General features: G+C 41.4%; 1 protein-coding gene across 1 annotated transcript in view; it reads right to left on the bottom strand.

Annotated features, from left to right (window-relative positions):
• Positions 1–5,264: 5,264 nt before the first annotated feature.
• Positions 5,265–17,723, bottom strand: part of ofcc1 (orofacial cleft 1 candidate 1) — a 118,585-nt gene continuing 106,126 nt past the window's right edge. The window contains exon 7 of the mRNA XM_052023530.1: positions 5,265–5,426. Coding sequence (XP_051879490.1) covers positions 5,405–5,426 — 22 coding nt within the window. The 3' untranslated portion in view covers positions 5,265–5,404. The remainder of the gene's footprint in view (positions 5,427–17,723) is intronic.

Below are 17,723 nucleotides of genomic sequence, written 5' to 3'. Positions count from 1 at the left end.
CAGGGGATTCATGAGATTCTAATGATATTGAACTAACTTTGATAGAAAGTTCACAAAGATAGTCAAAGTAAATTAAAAAATGTGCTCAGCATGCTGAGTGCCCTTGATAGTTAACTAAAACTATTGTGATTTTGGTTTAAAAATGTTATTTGAGAAATATATTTCCAAGTGGAAAGGAAATCTTGCTAGCCCACTAAAGGTGTCTCCAAAATATTATCTTGGTGGGATATCCTGATGTGTTCTGGCTCTGAAATTTGTTCCGTTAAAGTTGACCACTATAAGCAGGTAGGCAGCAGAGTTTACTTTAGAGGGTGCAATACTAACTGCACCAATCTTTCCTGCGAATATAATCTGGCATCTACACTGTCTATTGATTTCAGTCCAAAGTATTAATGGACAGTGGGGAAGGGGAAACGGGGGCTAGTTCAATATGGATAGATGCTTCTCCAAGCTGGCTTTTCACCTCTGCCTGAAAGTGATAGCTGTTACTGTGGTGTTTAACACTTAGACCCAACAGGGAGGGTAGGATGCTGATGGAGTGGTAGGATTTTTACCTCAGTGTGGGTTGGATTTAAACCCAAGAGATCATCCTTTCTGTAAGAACCTTCAAAACATTCCTAGGAATCATTTATACAAGTGAACACTGTATAAAAGGACCTATAGCAAGTCAGTATCCCTCATTATGATCCTCAGAGTTTTTATTTACGTATAAATCCATGAAAGAACTATCAGGACACATATGATATGGACTGCTGCTTCAATGTCCCTGTTTAATGCCATTTTCAAAGATGATCATAACATAATAATGAGCAACATTTGACCAATAAGGACCATTGAACTCTGGAAGACAGATAGTCACGACTTGAACAGCATGATTTATTGTGTGACATATTGGTTCTGCACAACCCTTTGTTAATCAACATGGTCCCACCAGCACGACTCTGTTCCATTTCAAAGAGATAAGCAACATAGGGAAAAAACACTCCTACTAAATGACAGCTTCTTCAGAGGAACGATTTAACAGGCAAGGCTACCTGTAAAACTTCTACAATCTCGCTTTGTTCACCAAGATAAGCCTTAAAGATTACATTTTCAATGTTCACGCCAAATCACGTGTTAATAAGAGCACAACTTTTAATTAAGCAATACGAATAAGCAGATTCTCATTAAACCTCGATTTGATGTTTCATTGGATTGCACTCTAGTGCATGATATCAATCAAGCAGTCACTCCAGTGCTAAGGTTGTCAGTATCTCTTCACTTCAACAACTGGTGGCTTTGGAAGCCTCTTCTCCTGTCATCTAGGAAAGAGGAGGAGGCCTTTCATGCCTACTCCGCCATTCATCAAGATAATGGCTGATCTACTTTGGTATAATTTTCCAGCATTATCCCCGCATCCACTGATTCCCTTAATATCAGGAACCTATTTACGAATATGACTGAGCTTCCATGGCTCCCAAGGGTATAGAGTTCCAAGGTTCACCATGCTCTGAGTGAAGAAATTCCTCCTCATTTCATTTGGAAACAACCGACCCCTTATTTTCAAACTGTGCCCATTGGTCCTATATTCCTCATTCAAGGGCAATATCCTGTCTGCATCAAGCATGTTACACTCTTTCAGAATTTGTTTAATATTTCAATGAAGCTACTTGTCATGAAATGATTGATTTGGTTCTCCACCCATGGACTCAAAGGATCAGTGCTAATCTACTGACCTCTTCTTAGTCTGTAATAATGAGGGCTTAATAATATCCGTACTTTAATATCAAGAAATAACAGTGCAATTCTAACTGTAGATTAAAAAGGATGCCTTGCATTTCTGAAGCATCGTTCATAACCTTAGGTTGTCCCAAAACACTTGACACCCAATGAAGCATATTGAAGTGTAATGTAAGAAATTATTGAAAGTGCTGTGATTATTTCCTGACTTGAGTTTTCAAAATTAAATCAGGCTTCATGACATACATACAATTAACTCTTCATTAATTAATTGCATTATGCTTTATTAGTCAAATGCTGAATTTGTTTCACATAAATATATTTCAGCTGTAAGAGTTTCATGAAATCTTCAACCAAGAAAGAAACGTTGGATTTAATTGTGCAATGTTACCATACCAAATCTTGGGCAAATTGAAGAAATTTGCCTCCTGCAACCTGGACCCCACCTTCTTTAGTTTAGACCAGCAGTCACAATCCAATTGCTAACGTTTCTCCCTCAATGAAGCCAAAATCATCAAAGACAGACCACTTGGTCATTACATTTGCAGCTGTTTGTGGGACCTTGGTCTTCACACAATAGCCGCAAACCTTCTTAAATTAAGTGTGCATGAAAGGTATTTCATTTTAGGCAAGACATTCTGAACATTTCTCAGAAATGTGATCAAATGCTACAAAAACAAGTCCTGCTTATTCAGACCACATCCGGTGGTGAGATTAGGCCTTCTCAAGGCTCTCACACCATCAATGAAATCTGACATGCAGCAAGTATCAGGAAAACAACTGAGCACTCTCTGCAATTTTCCATTGACTTCAAAGGCCAGAAAATTATAACAGACATAATTAACCCCTTTCAACAGGAGAAGCCCTATTAGATTCATGTTGCATCTTCCAATATTTCACCTTTTGTATTCATGATAATTTTCCACACTGAGGTTTATTAGTTGACACTGTGTGACCTCAGTTAACCCAAGACCAAAATTATCCTAACAGCTAAAAATTAATTTTAAATTATTCACAACAATAAATTACCTCTCTCTAAACATTGCACAAATTATTAGACAAACTATCGGGGAGGTGACTTGGAAAATAAGCCAGCTCCAGAACATGACTAATTTCTGGCAATTGATCCTTCAGGCTCCAGAAGTTGTTTAATTGCAGGATTAAAACCTCTTTTTTTTCTGTAAGGTCTTATTTGTATATCTGCAAAATTTTAAATATAGAGCCATAGTGGAAGAAATAAAGGAGCACAATGAAAAAGTTATTTATAGCACTAGTATGGCAACATTGACCTAACATTAAGGCAATATTAATGACCTTGGATCATCGCAAAGTTTTATGTTTTCTGAATTCCAAACTCTGTATTTTTTTAATATACTTAAACAATGAAGAATGATGGTTAGTCAAACTGAATAAACAACTAAACTCCCTCTCTTCTGTTTGTTTCTCTCATTCTCTTTCAACTGTGCTGTACTTGGTTGAACATAGTTTTAAGCACGCTGTAAAACCTTATACTTCATATTCAGATTTTTCACCAAGTCAGGGATCAAAGAAGCAATTTGCATTTATATAGCAATAGTTAAAACCTGTACATGTCTATAAGTGTTTTACTGTTAATGCAGTGTTCTAATTTCAGAAAAATGGCAATTTGTGCATCGTAAGCTCACATAAGCGACACTTAGATATTGACCAGGTGATGAGTTTGCTATGATGTTGATTTTGGGAGAAATATTGGCCCCAGGAAAGCTAAAAAGTCTTCAATGGCCTATCTTGAGAAATGTAATGAGATCACCCAGATCCACCCAGGAGGCTGGACAAAATCTCAGTTCATCACTTTATCTGACACTCTAACAAACTTCTACAGATGTACTGTTGAAAGTATCCTGACATTCAGCATCAAGGTCTGGTACAGCGATTCAAATGCGCAGGAATGTAAGAAGCTGCAGAGAATAGTGGACTCAGCCCAATGCACCACGGGCAAATCCCTCCCCACTACTGAAAGTATCTACACGAGATGCTGCCTCAAAAAGGCAACATCTGTCATCAAAGATCCTCACCATCGGATCATGCCATCTTCTCACAGCTACTATCAGGCAGGAGGTACAGAAGCCTTAATACCCACACCACCAGGTTCAAGAATAGCTATTTCCCTTCAACCATTCGGCTTTTGAACCAACCAGAACAATCCTAATCACTACCTCAGTATAGCAACACTATAATGACTTCAACCACTCTGCACTACAATGGACTTTTTTTTGTTCTAATTGTATTCTTTCTTGTAAAAATTGTGTATGATATATGTTTAATTTATGTTTTTCTTGTGAATGTTGTGCATCTGATGCTATGTGCCTGTGATGCTGCTGCAAGTAAGTTTTTCATTGCACCTGTGCATACATGTACTTGTGCATGTGACAATAAACTGCATTTTGACAGACTTCAGTTTCAAGAAATGACCCATCTGTCTTTTGAATACAGCACTGAGGCAGTGTTGAACTGATCTTCCAATTCAGAGGTTAAGATAGGCATAGTACTGTACAGAAACAGGCCCTTCAGCCCATTGAGTCCATGATGACCATTAAGCATTGATATACATCAATCCTACACTAATCTCATTTTATTCTTCCCACATTCCCATCAACTTCCCACTGATTCTACCACTCATGTACACACCAGAGAAAATTTGCAGTAGCCAGCTTACCAACCCATATGTCCCTGGGCTGTGGGAAGAAACCGGAGCACCCGAAAGAAGTCACAGGCAAAAGGTGCAAAATCCACACATCAGCACTGGAGGTTGGCATCGAAATTGGGCACTAGAGCAGTGAGGCAGCTCTCTACTAGATGTGCCACATTAATTAGCCCGACTTCAATTTCCTGCCACGGCTAAATGGAAATAAAGCCAAACTGGTGACTTCTATTCCTTTGAAATAAAATTTCTCTATAAGTTTCTCTACAAGTTGCACACGGTCTTAACTTGAAAATGCACTGCCTTTCTTCATCGTGGGACCTAAATCCAGGAACTCCCTGCCTAACAGCATCTTCATCAGAAGGTTCAAGAAATTGGCTCATCACCACCTTCGATGGGTGGACAATAATTACTGGCCTTACCAGCAATGCCACTTTTTATAAAGAGTAAATGTTGGTGGATGACTCTTGTGGTCAGATTTGCAGCATAAACATGGATTTTATTTCACTTTGGGTTAGTTCCTTGTTAACGACGGTAGTAATTATATATTCTGCCTGCATGAGACTGGTAACACTTTGAGCACATCACCCGACAAATTACATTGGTTGAGAATGATCCAATTTTGATGCATTCTAAACAGAATGGTAAAAAATTAGTTTCCCAGTACACTTGCTTCTTATACATCAACCTGCATGTTCCAAATTCTCTAGGGTTTTGGGGTAGAAGTTCTTTGGTTGGTGATTTCCTGATGCCACTGAAGGTAATAGTATTGACTATTAGTATATGGACAGAAGATAACATTGCACTCATTTAGCATTAGGGACCATGTTCTCTGTTGAGACAGGCTTGATGTTAGTTCTAGTTGCAATTATCATGAGCAAATGCATTTATCAAAACAATTTGCAGCTTGATATAATATTTCAAGTAAAGTACAGAGGTGTCCAAAACGTTTTATAAACTAAATCCAGATGATGCAAAGAATTTTCAGTCTTATTCCTTTGGGCTTCAAGATCCCATGGCATCAAATCTGAAAAATATAAAAGACATTGACAACTCAGGAACAATGACACATTTCCCTGTCCAATACGTAAACAGTGGAGTTACATTATCAATGTTAATGCCATCTAACTTCCGCCTTCTGCCCTCTTCCTTTCCAGTCCTGATGATGGGTCTCGACACAAAACGTTGACTGTTTATTTGTCTCCATAGATGCTGCCTGACCTGCTGAGTTCCTCCAGCATTTTGTGTGTGTTGCTCCAGATTCCATCATCTGCAGAATCTCTTATGTCTCTGTAACTACCTATTCTACCAGCCATAGTTGTGCAAAACTGGTTGGGTAGGCTCATTGATATCAAATGCTTTGATCTGAATTCCCACCTCAACTGTCTCTGAGTTTTCCAATGGATGTTGTAGAGAATTGGGTGAACGTTTGTTGATATTTGACTGCTTTGGGGCATTCAGCCCATGGTACAGTGCTCACCCTGGGCTTCTGTAAGGGAATACTGTATTCCCTCCCTGAATCTCTCCACCTCTTTACCCTCCTTTTGTCCTTTATGAAGCTCCTATAGCTAAGCTTGTGACCACCCAGCCAGATACAGTATATGGCTCAGTGTTAATTTTAATTTTGGAAATATTGTGAGGAGTGCCTTTGGATGTTTTTCTTAATACTAAGCAAGCTATATAAATGGATGTTTTTGTCAATGTACTATTCGATGTGCATGGAAACACTTATAGAGTCATATTCTATAAACAGGCCTTTCGGCCCACTAACTTCATACGGATCATCAAGCATCCATTCATATTCATCCATTTTATTCTCTCCACATTCCCATCAACTTGCTCCAGGTTCTGTAATTCATCCACATGCTTGGGGAAATTCTACAGCGGCCAATTAATCTACCAACCTGAACATCTTTAGGATGTGAGAGAAAATCTGGGAAACCTATGTCATCACAAGGAGGACATGCAAACTCCATACAAACAGCACTGGAGATCAGGATTGAACTTGTGTTGCTGGAACTGTGTGGCAGCAGCTCTACCAACTGTGCCACTGTGCTGTCTTAATTTACATTTCAAAACAATAAAAAGAGAAGCATGAACAGTTACTTAAAAATGATCTTTGATAATAAGCTGGCTATGATACATACTTATGTAGCTGACATGTTAACTATGAATTTGCCATACCTTGAATATATTCTCACTGCGTGCCAATGGAACCCCTCCTGGTTATAAATGAACAACACCATCAATTGCATTTCATTAACCATTAATACACTTTGTGAGTTTTTCTTGTATTGGAATCCAACAATTTATTACCCAAAAGCAAGGATAAAACCAGTGGATGTAATTGAATTAAGCTGCGCTCAGCATTTAAAACTGATTTGTTGGCAAATTAAAGTATCATTGCTAAATTATAAGTAAATAATTTAACTTCCTGAAGGTGGTTTAAATTTGTTCAGTTCTCTCTGTGATGGAGTACGTGACATGTTCTAATCTCTTTTGGTTACAGAAATCCATTTGTATAGCTTATGCTTGGGCTATTTTGTTTCTCTGTGAGGACGGGAGCTTTTGGCCGTCAGGTAGTATTAATTAACCTGCACAGGAGCAGCAAGGGGTGTGCATATCATCAAATGGCTTGTCCCAGATCTCTCAGCTTACAGAATAAACAGTGCAAATCACCACTTTCACTTACCAACAGAATGAAGGCAACATGAACAGCTTGCTATAGAAACATAAAAAGTAAGAGCAGTAGATCCTTTGACGCAAAAAATTCTGCACATGCTGGAATCTGGAGCAATACACAAAAAGTGCTGGAGGAACTCAGCAGGTCAGGCAATATCCATGGAGGGAAATAAACAGTCGACATTTCGGGCCGAGACCCTTCATCAGGACGAGAAAGGAAGAGGGCAGAAGCCAGAAAAAGGTGAAGGGAGGGGGAGGAGTAAAATAGGCAGGGGATAGGTGAGTTCAGGTGATAGACAAATCCAGGTGAGAGGGGGAAGGTAAATGGGTGGGGAAGGGGGAGAAGATGTAATAAGCTGAGAGATGATGGGTAGAAGAGGCAAAGGGTTGAAGAAGAAGGAATCCAGTAGGAGAGGGCAGTGGACCATGGAATAAAGGATAGGGGAGGGGAGGAGAGGAGATGGACAGGTCATCAAGGCAGGGGAAGGGAGCCACAGAAATAAGGGAAGACAAAGGAGTGTGGGGAGGGAAGAAGTTAAGGAAATCGATGTTGAGTATACTTCTTGAATATAGTTATACTTCAGGAAGGGGAAGGAGAGTGAACATGCACCAATCTGCATTGGGGGATTGGTGCTGGAGAGAGTCAACAGCTTTAAATTCCTGGGCATTAACACATCAGATGACCTGTCCTGGGCCCAGCACATAGATGCATAGATGCAATCATAAGGAAGGCACACCAGCATCTTTATGTTCTTTGGAGATTAAGGAAGTTTGTCTTGTCACCAAACACTCTAACAGACTTCTACAGATGTACTGTTGAAAATATCCTAACTGGTTCCATCATGGTCTGGTACGGCAATTCGAATGCGCAGGAATGTAAGAAGCTGCAGAGAATAGTGGACTCTGTCAAACACATCACGGGCATATCCCTCACCACCATCAGTAGTATCTACAGGAGACAGTGCCTCAAGAAGGCAACATCTGTCATCAAAGATCCCCACCATCCGGACCATGCCATCTTCTCGCAGCTACCATTGGGCAGGAAGTACAGAAGCCTTAAGTCCCACACCACCGGTTCAGAAACAGCTACTTCCCTTCAACCATTCAGTTATTGAACCAACCGACATAACCCTAATCACTACAGTTAAGCAACACTTTGATCACTTTGCACTAAAATGGATTTTCTTTTTGTTCTAATTGTGTTCTTTCTTGTATAATTCTGTATAATTTATGTTTAATTTATGCTTTTCTTGTGAATGCTGTTGATATGCTTTTATGTGCCTGTGATGCAGCTGCAAGTAAGTTTTTCATTGCACCTGTGCACACATGTACTTGTGCATATGGCAATAAACTCGACTTTGATTTTTGACTTTATTGATTTACCTTGAATTGTTTTTGTGGTAGAGAATTCTATAAAATTAACAACTCTCTGGGAGAAAAGAATGGTGAGAACTCTGAATCATCAGGTACAGAAGGCTACATGCCAAGTGCTGGAAGATGGGATTAATACAGATGGATGCCCACTGGTCAGGGTGGACACAGTGAGCTGAATGGCCTGTTTCCATGCTGTATGACTCTATGACTGTGAGAAATTTTTTTCTCATCTTCATCCCAAATGGCATTCCTTATCTGTAGATACTGATATAATAAGCAGGAATGGGCCGTTTGGCCCCTCTAGTCTGTTCAGATCCTGACAAATGCTGACCCTCAGCCAGATGTCACTGCATCCTCAATGACCTAATTACACTGTGGTTCCCAATTAACTGACTTTAATATACATTGGTAAACTGACTGTTCCCACATTCCCATTAGGAAGCCTTGCTGGATTAGGGAATGGATTACAATTTGCAAAGTTTAAGAGTGCTTTATGAATATAAACATTAAAATATTTAATACAGTACAACTCCAGTAATCTGCTATCAAACCATTCAGAAATCTCAATGGTTCAGCATCCAGATCACCAGATAATGTTTGCGGCATACCCTTCTAACTCACAGGGGCCCTGGTTCCCAAGTGTCATTCCACTCACTAGGACCATGGTTCCCACATTCTCCCTGAAATGACCAGGAACCTATTTCCTGCACTCCCTTTAAACTTACTGGGTTCACTGTGAAAATTAATTTCATACAGTGCAACATCTAAAATAAAGTGATTTAAAAATGTGTTGGAGTATTAATGGAAATAACATCCAATAGTCTGGAATACCTACTGGTCTGGCACCATTAAAGTCCTGCACATGCTGGATTATTGCAGTTATACTGTACAATAGTTCTTTCTGCAGACCTGTTGTCTAATAACCAGTAAATAAATAAAGCAATGAAGCTATCCTGTCCATTTCTTATTGACTTTGGACATAAATCCAAATAAATAAAACAATAATAAAGTACATTGATATACCACCCTTTATGAAGCAAAACACCCCGGACATTGCCCTACAACATTAAGTTGACATCCAGCCACATAAGGAGGTAGCAGTAGAGGAGAGCAAAGTTTGGATGGAGTGGTAAGTTTCAAGATACTTGAAGGAAATGAGGTTTGGAGAGGAAGTTCTAGAATTCAGGACCTTAAGGATGTGCAGGATTAAAAGAATGGTACAGTTCTTGGGGGAAATAGAAAAGGAAATTACAATTCAAGTCACAATTCATTGTTCTTTAGGAAAGATATCCAACTCTTTGTGTGGAAAATTGTCATCTGGCAAGGATGGAGAATTTAATACACATTGTGAAGGGAAATTGAAAGTAAAAGAACAGAGGCTGCTTCAGAAAAAAAATCCCCTCTTCCTCATCTGTTTTTAATCTGTGAAAAAGCAGTAGGTTCTTCGATAGACACTGGCCCTGGCTTCGTGTGTGTCGAATTATGGCAGAGCCCAACAACACGGCACAGCTTGAACTGTCCTGATCAGATCCAGCTCTGTGTTACACCTGCCCTGTGTTACAGGCAAGCACCATTAACATGCAAATCAACACATTCGGGCTGCACTTTCCTTCACACGAGTTGCAGAGTCTGGTGAAAAAGGGGAAAGCAAGTTGGCTGCAAACCGGAGGTTGTTACTAACTCTGAGAAGCAGATGCTATTGCTTTGCTTGCATTCAGAAGATGGCAGTGCCAGGCTCCCACATTCACGACTCCTTCACAGCCTCCTCTCAACTTTGCAGTCTGACCTTTATTCCAACAAGATCACGTGAGGAAATAACAAGGCACAAATGGTGTTTGGAGTTTATCGGCAGCTGAAGGAGGATATTTCAGGATGCAGATCATATTTTGAAGAGAATATTAGTATTGCTATTGGTTTATTATTGTCACATGTACTGAGATACAGTGAGAAGATGCTGCTTGCATGCCATCCTGCCAGATCATGCCATACATAAGTACATCGAAGTAGTAAGAAGAGAAACAGAATGCAGAATACAGTGTTACAGTTACAGAGAAAGTGCAGTGCAGGTAGACAAATAAAGTGCAAGGGCCGTGACAAGGTCGATTCGGAGATCAAGAGTTCAAGGGTTCATCATTTAGCGTATGAGAAGTCCATTCAAGAGTCTGATAACAGTGGGATAGAAGCCATCCTTGAGTCTGGTGGTACGTGGTCTCAAGCTTTTGTATCTTCTGCTTAATGGGAGAGAGGAGAAGAGAGAATGAACGGGGTGAGAGGGGTCTTTGATTATTTTGGCTGCTTTCCCGAGGCAGCAGGAAGTGTAGACAGAGTCAATGGAGGGGAGGCTGGTTTGCACGATAGACTGGGCTGTGTTCACAACTCTCCGCAATTTCTTGCAGTCTTGGGCGGTGTAGTTGCCATTCCACGCTGTGATGCTTTTGGATAAGATGGCAGGAAATCTGAGCCACCGAATAGAAAAGTGTACCATGTCAAACACTGAACATTTAGCAAGCATTATGTGTGGCAATTCAGTATCAGTACAGTTGTTTGCACACTTGACGCCAGACTGCTAAAGCTGACATTCTATTCGGAGTTCTGTCACAGAGAGAGGTTACCCAGTGGACAGAGGAAAAGATTCAGGGATGTGCTCCTTGAAGAAATGCACCATCCCCACTGACTCCTTGGAATCCGCCCCATGACCATCCAAAGTGGAGAAGAAGCATTTGGGATGGTATAATGAATCTTCAGAACATGCATCAGGTGCAGAATGAGGCACTGAGGATGTGGCAAAAGGGCTGCACCACCTGACAAACTACCCACCCCCTTCTGTCTAACCTATACAAGAGTTATCGCATTGACCTCATCAGCCACCTGAGAGCCTTGGAGTGGAAGCAAGTCATCCTTGAACCTAAGGAACGGCCTGAGAAGGAGTAGAAATTATGTACTGGGCTGACAGAATGAACTAAAAGGAACAATTCTAAAGGGATGTAAGAACAAAGAGATCTAGGAGCATATGCGCGTAGTTTGTTGAAAGAGACAGAGTCAGCTGAGAAAGTGGCTTTAAAAAAAAGCATTGAGGGATTCTGTCTTCTATAAATAGAAGCATGAAGTACCTGAACAAGGAAGTCATGATGAACTTTATAAAAGGCTGTTTCTGTCACAAGTGGGACATCATGTTCACTTCTGGGCACCACACTTTGGGAAAGATGCTTCCTGAAGTGTGTGACACTTTAGAAAAGGTGCTGAAGAGAAGTATTAAAATAGTTCCAGGCATGAGGGACCTTAGAGTCATAGATTTCAGATTCATTGAGTTCTACAGCACAAAAATAGGGTCTTGCACCCACCATGTCTCTGCCAACCCTTTTTTGCCCATCTGCATTAATCCCATGCCCGCATTAGGATGGCATCCTTCTATGCCGTGCCTATTTAAGTGCATGCCTAAGTGCCTCTTAAGCATAGTGATTGTATCTGATTCCAACACCTCCTCTGACAGCACATTCCAGATATCAACCATTCTCTGTGTAAAAAAAAACTTTCCCCTCAGATCTCTTTTAAGACTCCTTCCCCTCACCTTAAACCTGTGTCCTCCGATTGTTGATACCCCTACCACAGGTAGAAGATTTGGACTATCTACCCCATCTATGCCTCTCAGCCTTATATACTTCCATCAGGTCTCTCCTCAATCTCCTCCACTCCAGGGAAAACTAAGCCCCCTTATCTGGTTCCACTCATCATGTTTCTTTCTTGTCAGATTCAATAAATTGTAGCCCTTTGTTGTCTCCACATATCACCTGCCAGCCTCTGTCGCTGTCTTCACCTCTCCCCTTCCCACCTGACTCCATCTGCCGAACATCCCTCTTCACCTGAATCCACCTATCGCCAGCTCGTGCCTCACCCCTCCTCATCACCTCTTCATACTGGCTACCTCCCCTTTACACTCTCAAGCCTGATGCAGGGTCTTGACCTGAAACCAACTACCCCTTTGGCTCCACAGATACTGCCTGACCTGCTGAGTTCCTTCAGCAGCTTGGGTTTTTCTTGCCCCAGTTATATGGATAGGTCAGGGAAGCTGGAATTGATCTCTGCTTGGATTGAGAGAGGTTGTGAAGGGTTCGAAGAGAGCTCTTTAAAATCAGGTGGAGTCTAGACATGGAAGTAAATGGTTTCTGTTGGTGGAAGGGACAAGAAAGATGTAGAATAAAGCTGATTGATAAAAGAACCCAAAGTGACCTGAGAGGAAACTTTTTTCACACAGTGAGTGGTTAGGATCTGGAATACATGGCCAGGAATAGTGCTGGAGGCAGATTCAACAGTAATATTCAAAAGGGAGCTGGATAAGCATCTGAAAGGAAAGAATTCATCAGGCTGTGGGGAGTGGGACAAGCTGGATGGCTCTTACATAGATAGGTTGATAGGCCTCCTTCTGTGCTGTAACAATGATTCAGAGATATTAACACACCTTTTTAATATATGCGTAGCCATTCTATTCTCCACGAACCAGAAATCATCTAACACTCAGCTGCCTATGTCCTTACTTGTGCCAAGTCTATCTTAATCCCTCTCCATGCTTTCAAACCCATAGTGGTTCCCCGTTAAGCTTAATTTTATAATTATCCTCCTTAATTTCAAATCCTCTGTATGTCTTGCTTTTCCCTATCTCCATCAGCTCCTCCAGCCTCATAACCTGTGCTCCTCCAATTTTAGTCTTTTGATCATCCATGAATTTAGTGGCTCGACCACTGGCAATTTTCTCCCTACATCTAAGAATTCTCTCCCCAGTCTATCTCTCCCACCAAAACCCCATTCCCCTGCTACTTGTCTTTCTTCCTTTAAGACATTCCTCAAAGTCTACATCTTCAACGAAACCATTTTTTTGGCAATGTTCCTGTTTTTTTCCTTATGCTAAAGGCACCATATAAATAGAAGTTGTTGTTGTTGGCACTGACAAATATCTTCATGTCACTTCATATATCAACAGCTTTCTCAAAATGGCTTTGAGCTTTAGTTAATTGTTTGCTTTTTATTTTTAAAATGTCTTTACAGAACACCACCACGTGGAATTTACCCACCCAGCCGCGCACCATCCTGACTTGGAAATATATCGCTGTTCCTTCGCTGTCCCTGGGTCAAGATCCTGGAACTCCTTCCCTAACAGCATTGTGAGTATACCCACACCTCAAGGACTGCAGCAGTTCAAGAAGGCAGCTCACCACCACCTTCTCGAGGGCAACTAGGGATGGGCAATTAAATGCTGCCTCAGCCTCAGAAGCCAACATCCCTTGAATAAATATAAAAGAAAATCACAGAGTTCCTTTTTTAATAATTTTTGTTGCTTGACTTGAATCTATTAGGCCATCTAGAATATGCCCATCACCCAACAGATTATATCAAGCAACACTGGGATCTTCCTACACATCCTGGCTTTAACTTTACAGGACAAAGAAATGCTATTGGATATTTTCAATAGATCTTTTTATGCTTGGCAACCAAATTGCATTTCTCAGATCCATAAATTCTCTTCTCATCACTGGACTATTCATTTATTTTTTTTCCTCTTCAAGAATATATTCCCATTGGCCACATGGCAACTTTCCATGTCCAGTACTGAACCAATCACATGACAGAAAATGTGGTGATTAACCTATCCCTTCCTCAGTAGGTTGTCCAAAACCTTCCCCCTTCCAGCTCCTCCCCCTTGAGAAAACCAGCCACACCCCACCTGAAATCAGTCCCTCCCTTTTCGAGATATCAAGCCTTCCCAAACTGAAATCAATCCTCCCGCTTTCCAGATTCAGATTCTACCTCTCTCTTCTGGAATTACTACTTCTCTTCCCGCAATCATCCACTCCACTCAGAAATCAGGCCCTCCCCATCAAAAAACAACCCCTCCTCCAAGGAGCAAATAACTCCTCCCCTCCTGAAATTAGCTGTACCCTCTTAATGGAAGTAAGCTTCTCTCTCTCGTGAAATCAGCACCCCATATCCTTGAGAAAATTAGTTCTTACTTTTCCTGTGAAAATCAATCCTTAAAATCAGCCCTCCCCCTCTTAAAATCAGCTCCTGTGCTGACTGAAATCAGCTCTTCCCCTCCAGAACATAGCCCCTATCCTTCCTGAAATCAGTCCACCCCTCTGAAATCAACCCCCCTTTCCTGAAATCAGCCCTACCCCTCCTGAAATCAGCACCTCCCCTTCCTGAAATCAGCTCTCTCTCTCCTGAAATCAGCTCTCCCCCTCCTGAAATCCGTCTTCCCTTCCTGAATTCGCCCTTCTCACTCTTGAAATCAACTCCTCACCTCCGGAGGAAAGCAGCCACTCCACCTCCCAAAATCAGCCATTCCCTCTCATGAGGAGATCAGCCTCCTCACTGCTGAAAACACCCCACCCTTTCCTGAAACCACTCCTGATATCAGCCTGCCCCTCCTGAAATCAGTCCCTCTCCCAAGAGAAATTAGCATCTCCTCATCTGCTCCTGCCCCCCACACCACCCCCCACCTAACCAAATCAGCCCTCCACCTCCTGAAAACATTGCCCTTCAGTCATCTTCCTGACCTCTTGACCCTTGGATGATCTCTGTTACTGCAATACCACTGCAGTATGCGGTCTAGCTATCCCATTTTTGCCTGCTTTCAATGTGTGTAAAAACTCCCCTCAGCAGTTTTACAGAGAACATGGTACAGCACAGGAGCAGGCCCTTTGGTCCAAAATGTCTGTGCTGACCATGATGCCAATTTAAAGTGCACATCTGCCTGCACATGATCTGTATCCCTCCATTCCCTGCCTGTTTATGTGTCTGTCTAAATGCCTCTTGAACATTGCTGTCGTATCTGCTTCCACCGCCTCTCCTGGCAGTGCTTTGCAGGCACCTATTATTCTGTGTAAAAAATTTGTCATCTTCTCCTTTTCAGTATATAACAATGTAATCAAGAACTGAGTAGCAAGGTCATGGGCCATTAGTCACAGAAGAGCAGCAGAGAGTTTTTGTCCTTTTGCTTCTCGTCCAGTGAAGGAGAAATGACTGAGGTGGTTTAGTTTGTGGTCCAGAGTGTGGTCGGCATGGCCACTATAGTGGTTTGTCTTTCATTTTCCACTGACAGAGGACATGCACCCATCGACCTGTTGATACTATGATGCAACAAGGGCACATTGGTGTCTCAGAGGAATGTTAAAACCCGTGGGGGAAATGTTTCGATTGGACATTTTGGACATCTGCATTGTTCCACTCTGTTCTGTTCCAGAGTTTGATGAGATTCTAGTTCATTCCCAGAGTGGGGATGGAGACTCGATTATTTCTAATTATAGAACCTGATTAGCTTAAAAGCTTGAAAGATCAGTCTTCTTACATACACTGTCTTTAAATGCAAGAACACATTATAGCGGATCAAGCATTAAATGCCTTTGCATTCAGATTGCTGTATAGATCATTCCTAATGGCCTGTTTGGTATCCCTAGCCAGTTAGTACTAGGGCCTAAGGGACCCAACCATAATTATCCTTCAGAATAACCGTCGTGTTTTTTGCTACGTTTGAGAGCATGTTCTCTGGCTTGAAGCAGAGGAACAGAGGCTTGAAGTTTCATCATTTAGTTAATGAAAGAGAAAAGGACGAGATAATTTTTTTTCATACTTCACGCTCCAAGTCAACTATAATTCATGCCATTGAAATTTTAATCAAGAAATATTTGGTTACAAGTAAGCCTGCTCCCTTGTCTGGCCTCATACAATCCAAAGGGAAAGAATTCAGCACATTTTCAGTGCCTTAGATTCATGAAAAAAGAAAAGCTTTTTGAAAGAAGAATAACAGGAGCAAAGAGGCAATGCAAAGGATTCCATGCTGTCTGACATTGCTGCATTTATCAACAATACAGTGAATTAAGCTCATACTTTTACAGAGCCCTGCCACATCAGTGTATGAATTGCCCTGGTCTCTAAGTCACCACTTCTTTTGGGGTGCTTTAATTTTACGAAAAAGGCTTTCTTGGTTTAAAATATATCCAGCTTTTCCTCCAAAACTGTGTTATATTTTACATTTTCATTACTTAAAGTAATATTTAGTAAAATGTGAAAAGCATGAAAATACAGGCAACAGCAAGTAAATAAACATAACATTTTACTGTCTAGCTTTATTAAATGGATATTCTGATGTATAAGTGCCACTGGTAGACTTATATGTCAATTTTTACAATAACTGTAAGAAAGTCAGATTTGAGGTAATTTTTGATTGCAGTGATTTTCGTTATTGAGACAACAGACTAGTTGGCATTCAGAATGGGAAGTGGTTAATGCTATGATGCTGTGATCCCACTAACAGGACACAATGAGGGTAATGTGAACCACAGTGTCCCCTTAAAAGCAGAAGGTGGAGAATAGAACATGTATCTCCACACGACATTGGGAAATAATACAATCCCTTGTGTGGCCTTACTCAATCCCAAAGCATGCCAAAGGAGAAAAGACAGACTCCACAGTAAAGGCTATGGATTATCAATCCCACTTTCTCTCACCTGGAGAATTCAATTTCAGGTCCCTCTCTGTACCTTTCTCTCTCCTTATGATCTACTCAGGTCCTCTCATACACACACTTCCTCCCAAAACACCCCAATTCCCCATCACCTTGTTTCTTTTCCTTCCTCCACCCACGCTGCCAATCACCCACTGGGTCCGTTCCCTGCCTCCCTTTATTTGGTTCCATGCTCCAACATCCTCTTCTATCAGATTCCATCATCTGAAGCCCTTTGTTGCCTCCACTTTTCACCTCCAGTCTCTGTCACTATTTCTACCCTTTCCTCCTCCACCCGACTCCATCTGCCAATCAACCCCTCCACACTTGGATCCACCTATCGCTTTCCAGCTCTTACCTTGCCCCTCACCTCTGTATACTGGTTATCTCCCCTCTACCCTTTCAGTCCAGATGAATTGTCTCGAACAGAAGTGCAAGACTTTGTTTCGCAAAAGGGAGACTAACATCCATTTTAGGTGACCACAACAGATATCTGAATAATGGCTAACCTAGTATCAGTCTTTGGGACATGAAATTTGATCAACATTGCATTCATTGAACATATAGAACAGTACAGCAGAGGAACAGGCCCTTCGGCTCACAATGTTTGCACTGAACACAACGCCAAGTTAAACTAATTCTCTTCTGCATGTACCTGATCCGTATCCTTCCATTTCTTGCATATTCATGTGTCCATCCAACAGCCTCCTAAATGCCACCATTGTAGCTGCGTCCATCACTCCCCCCAGCACCCCATTCCAGGCACCTACCACT

Source organism: Pristis pectinata, chromosome 9 (genome assembly GCF_009764475.1).
Source record: "Pristis pectinata isolate sPriPec2 chromosome 9, sPriPec2.1.pri, whole genome shotgun sequence".
In the NCBI taxonomy this organism is placed as follows: Eukaryota; Metazoa; Chordata; class Chondrichthyes; order Rhinopristiformes; family Pristidae; genus Pristis; species Pristis pectinata.
The sequence above is the reverse complement of the archived record's forward strand: the minus strand, read 5'-3'. Positions and strand labels throughout refer to the sequence as shown.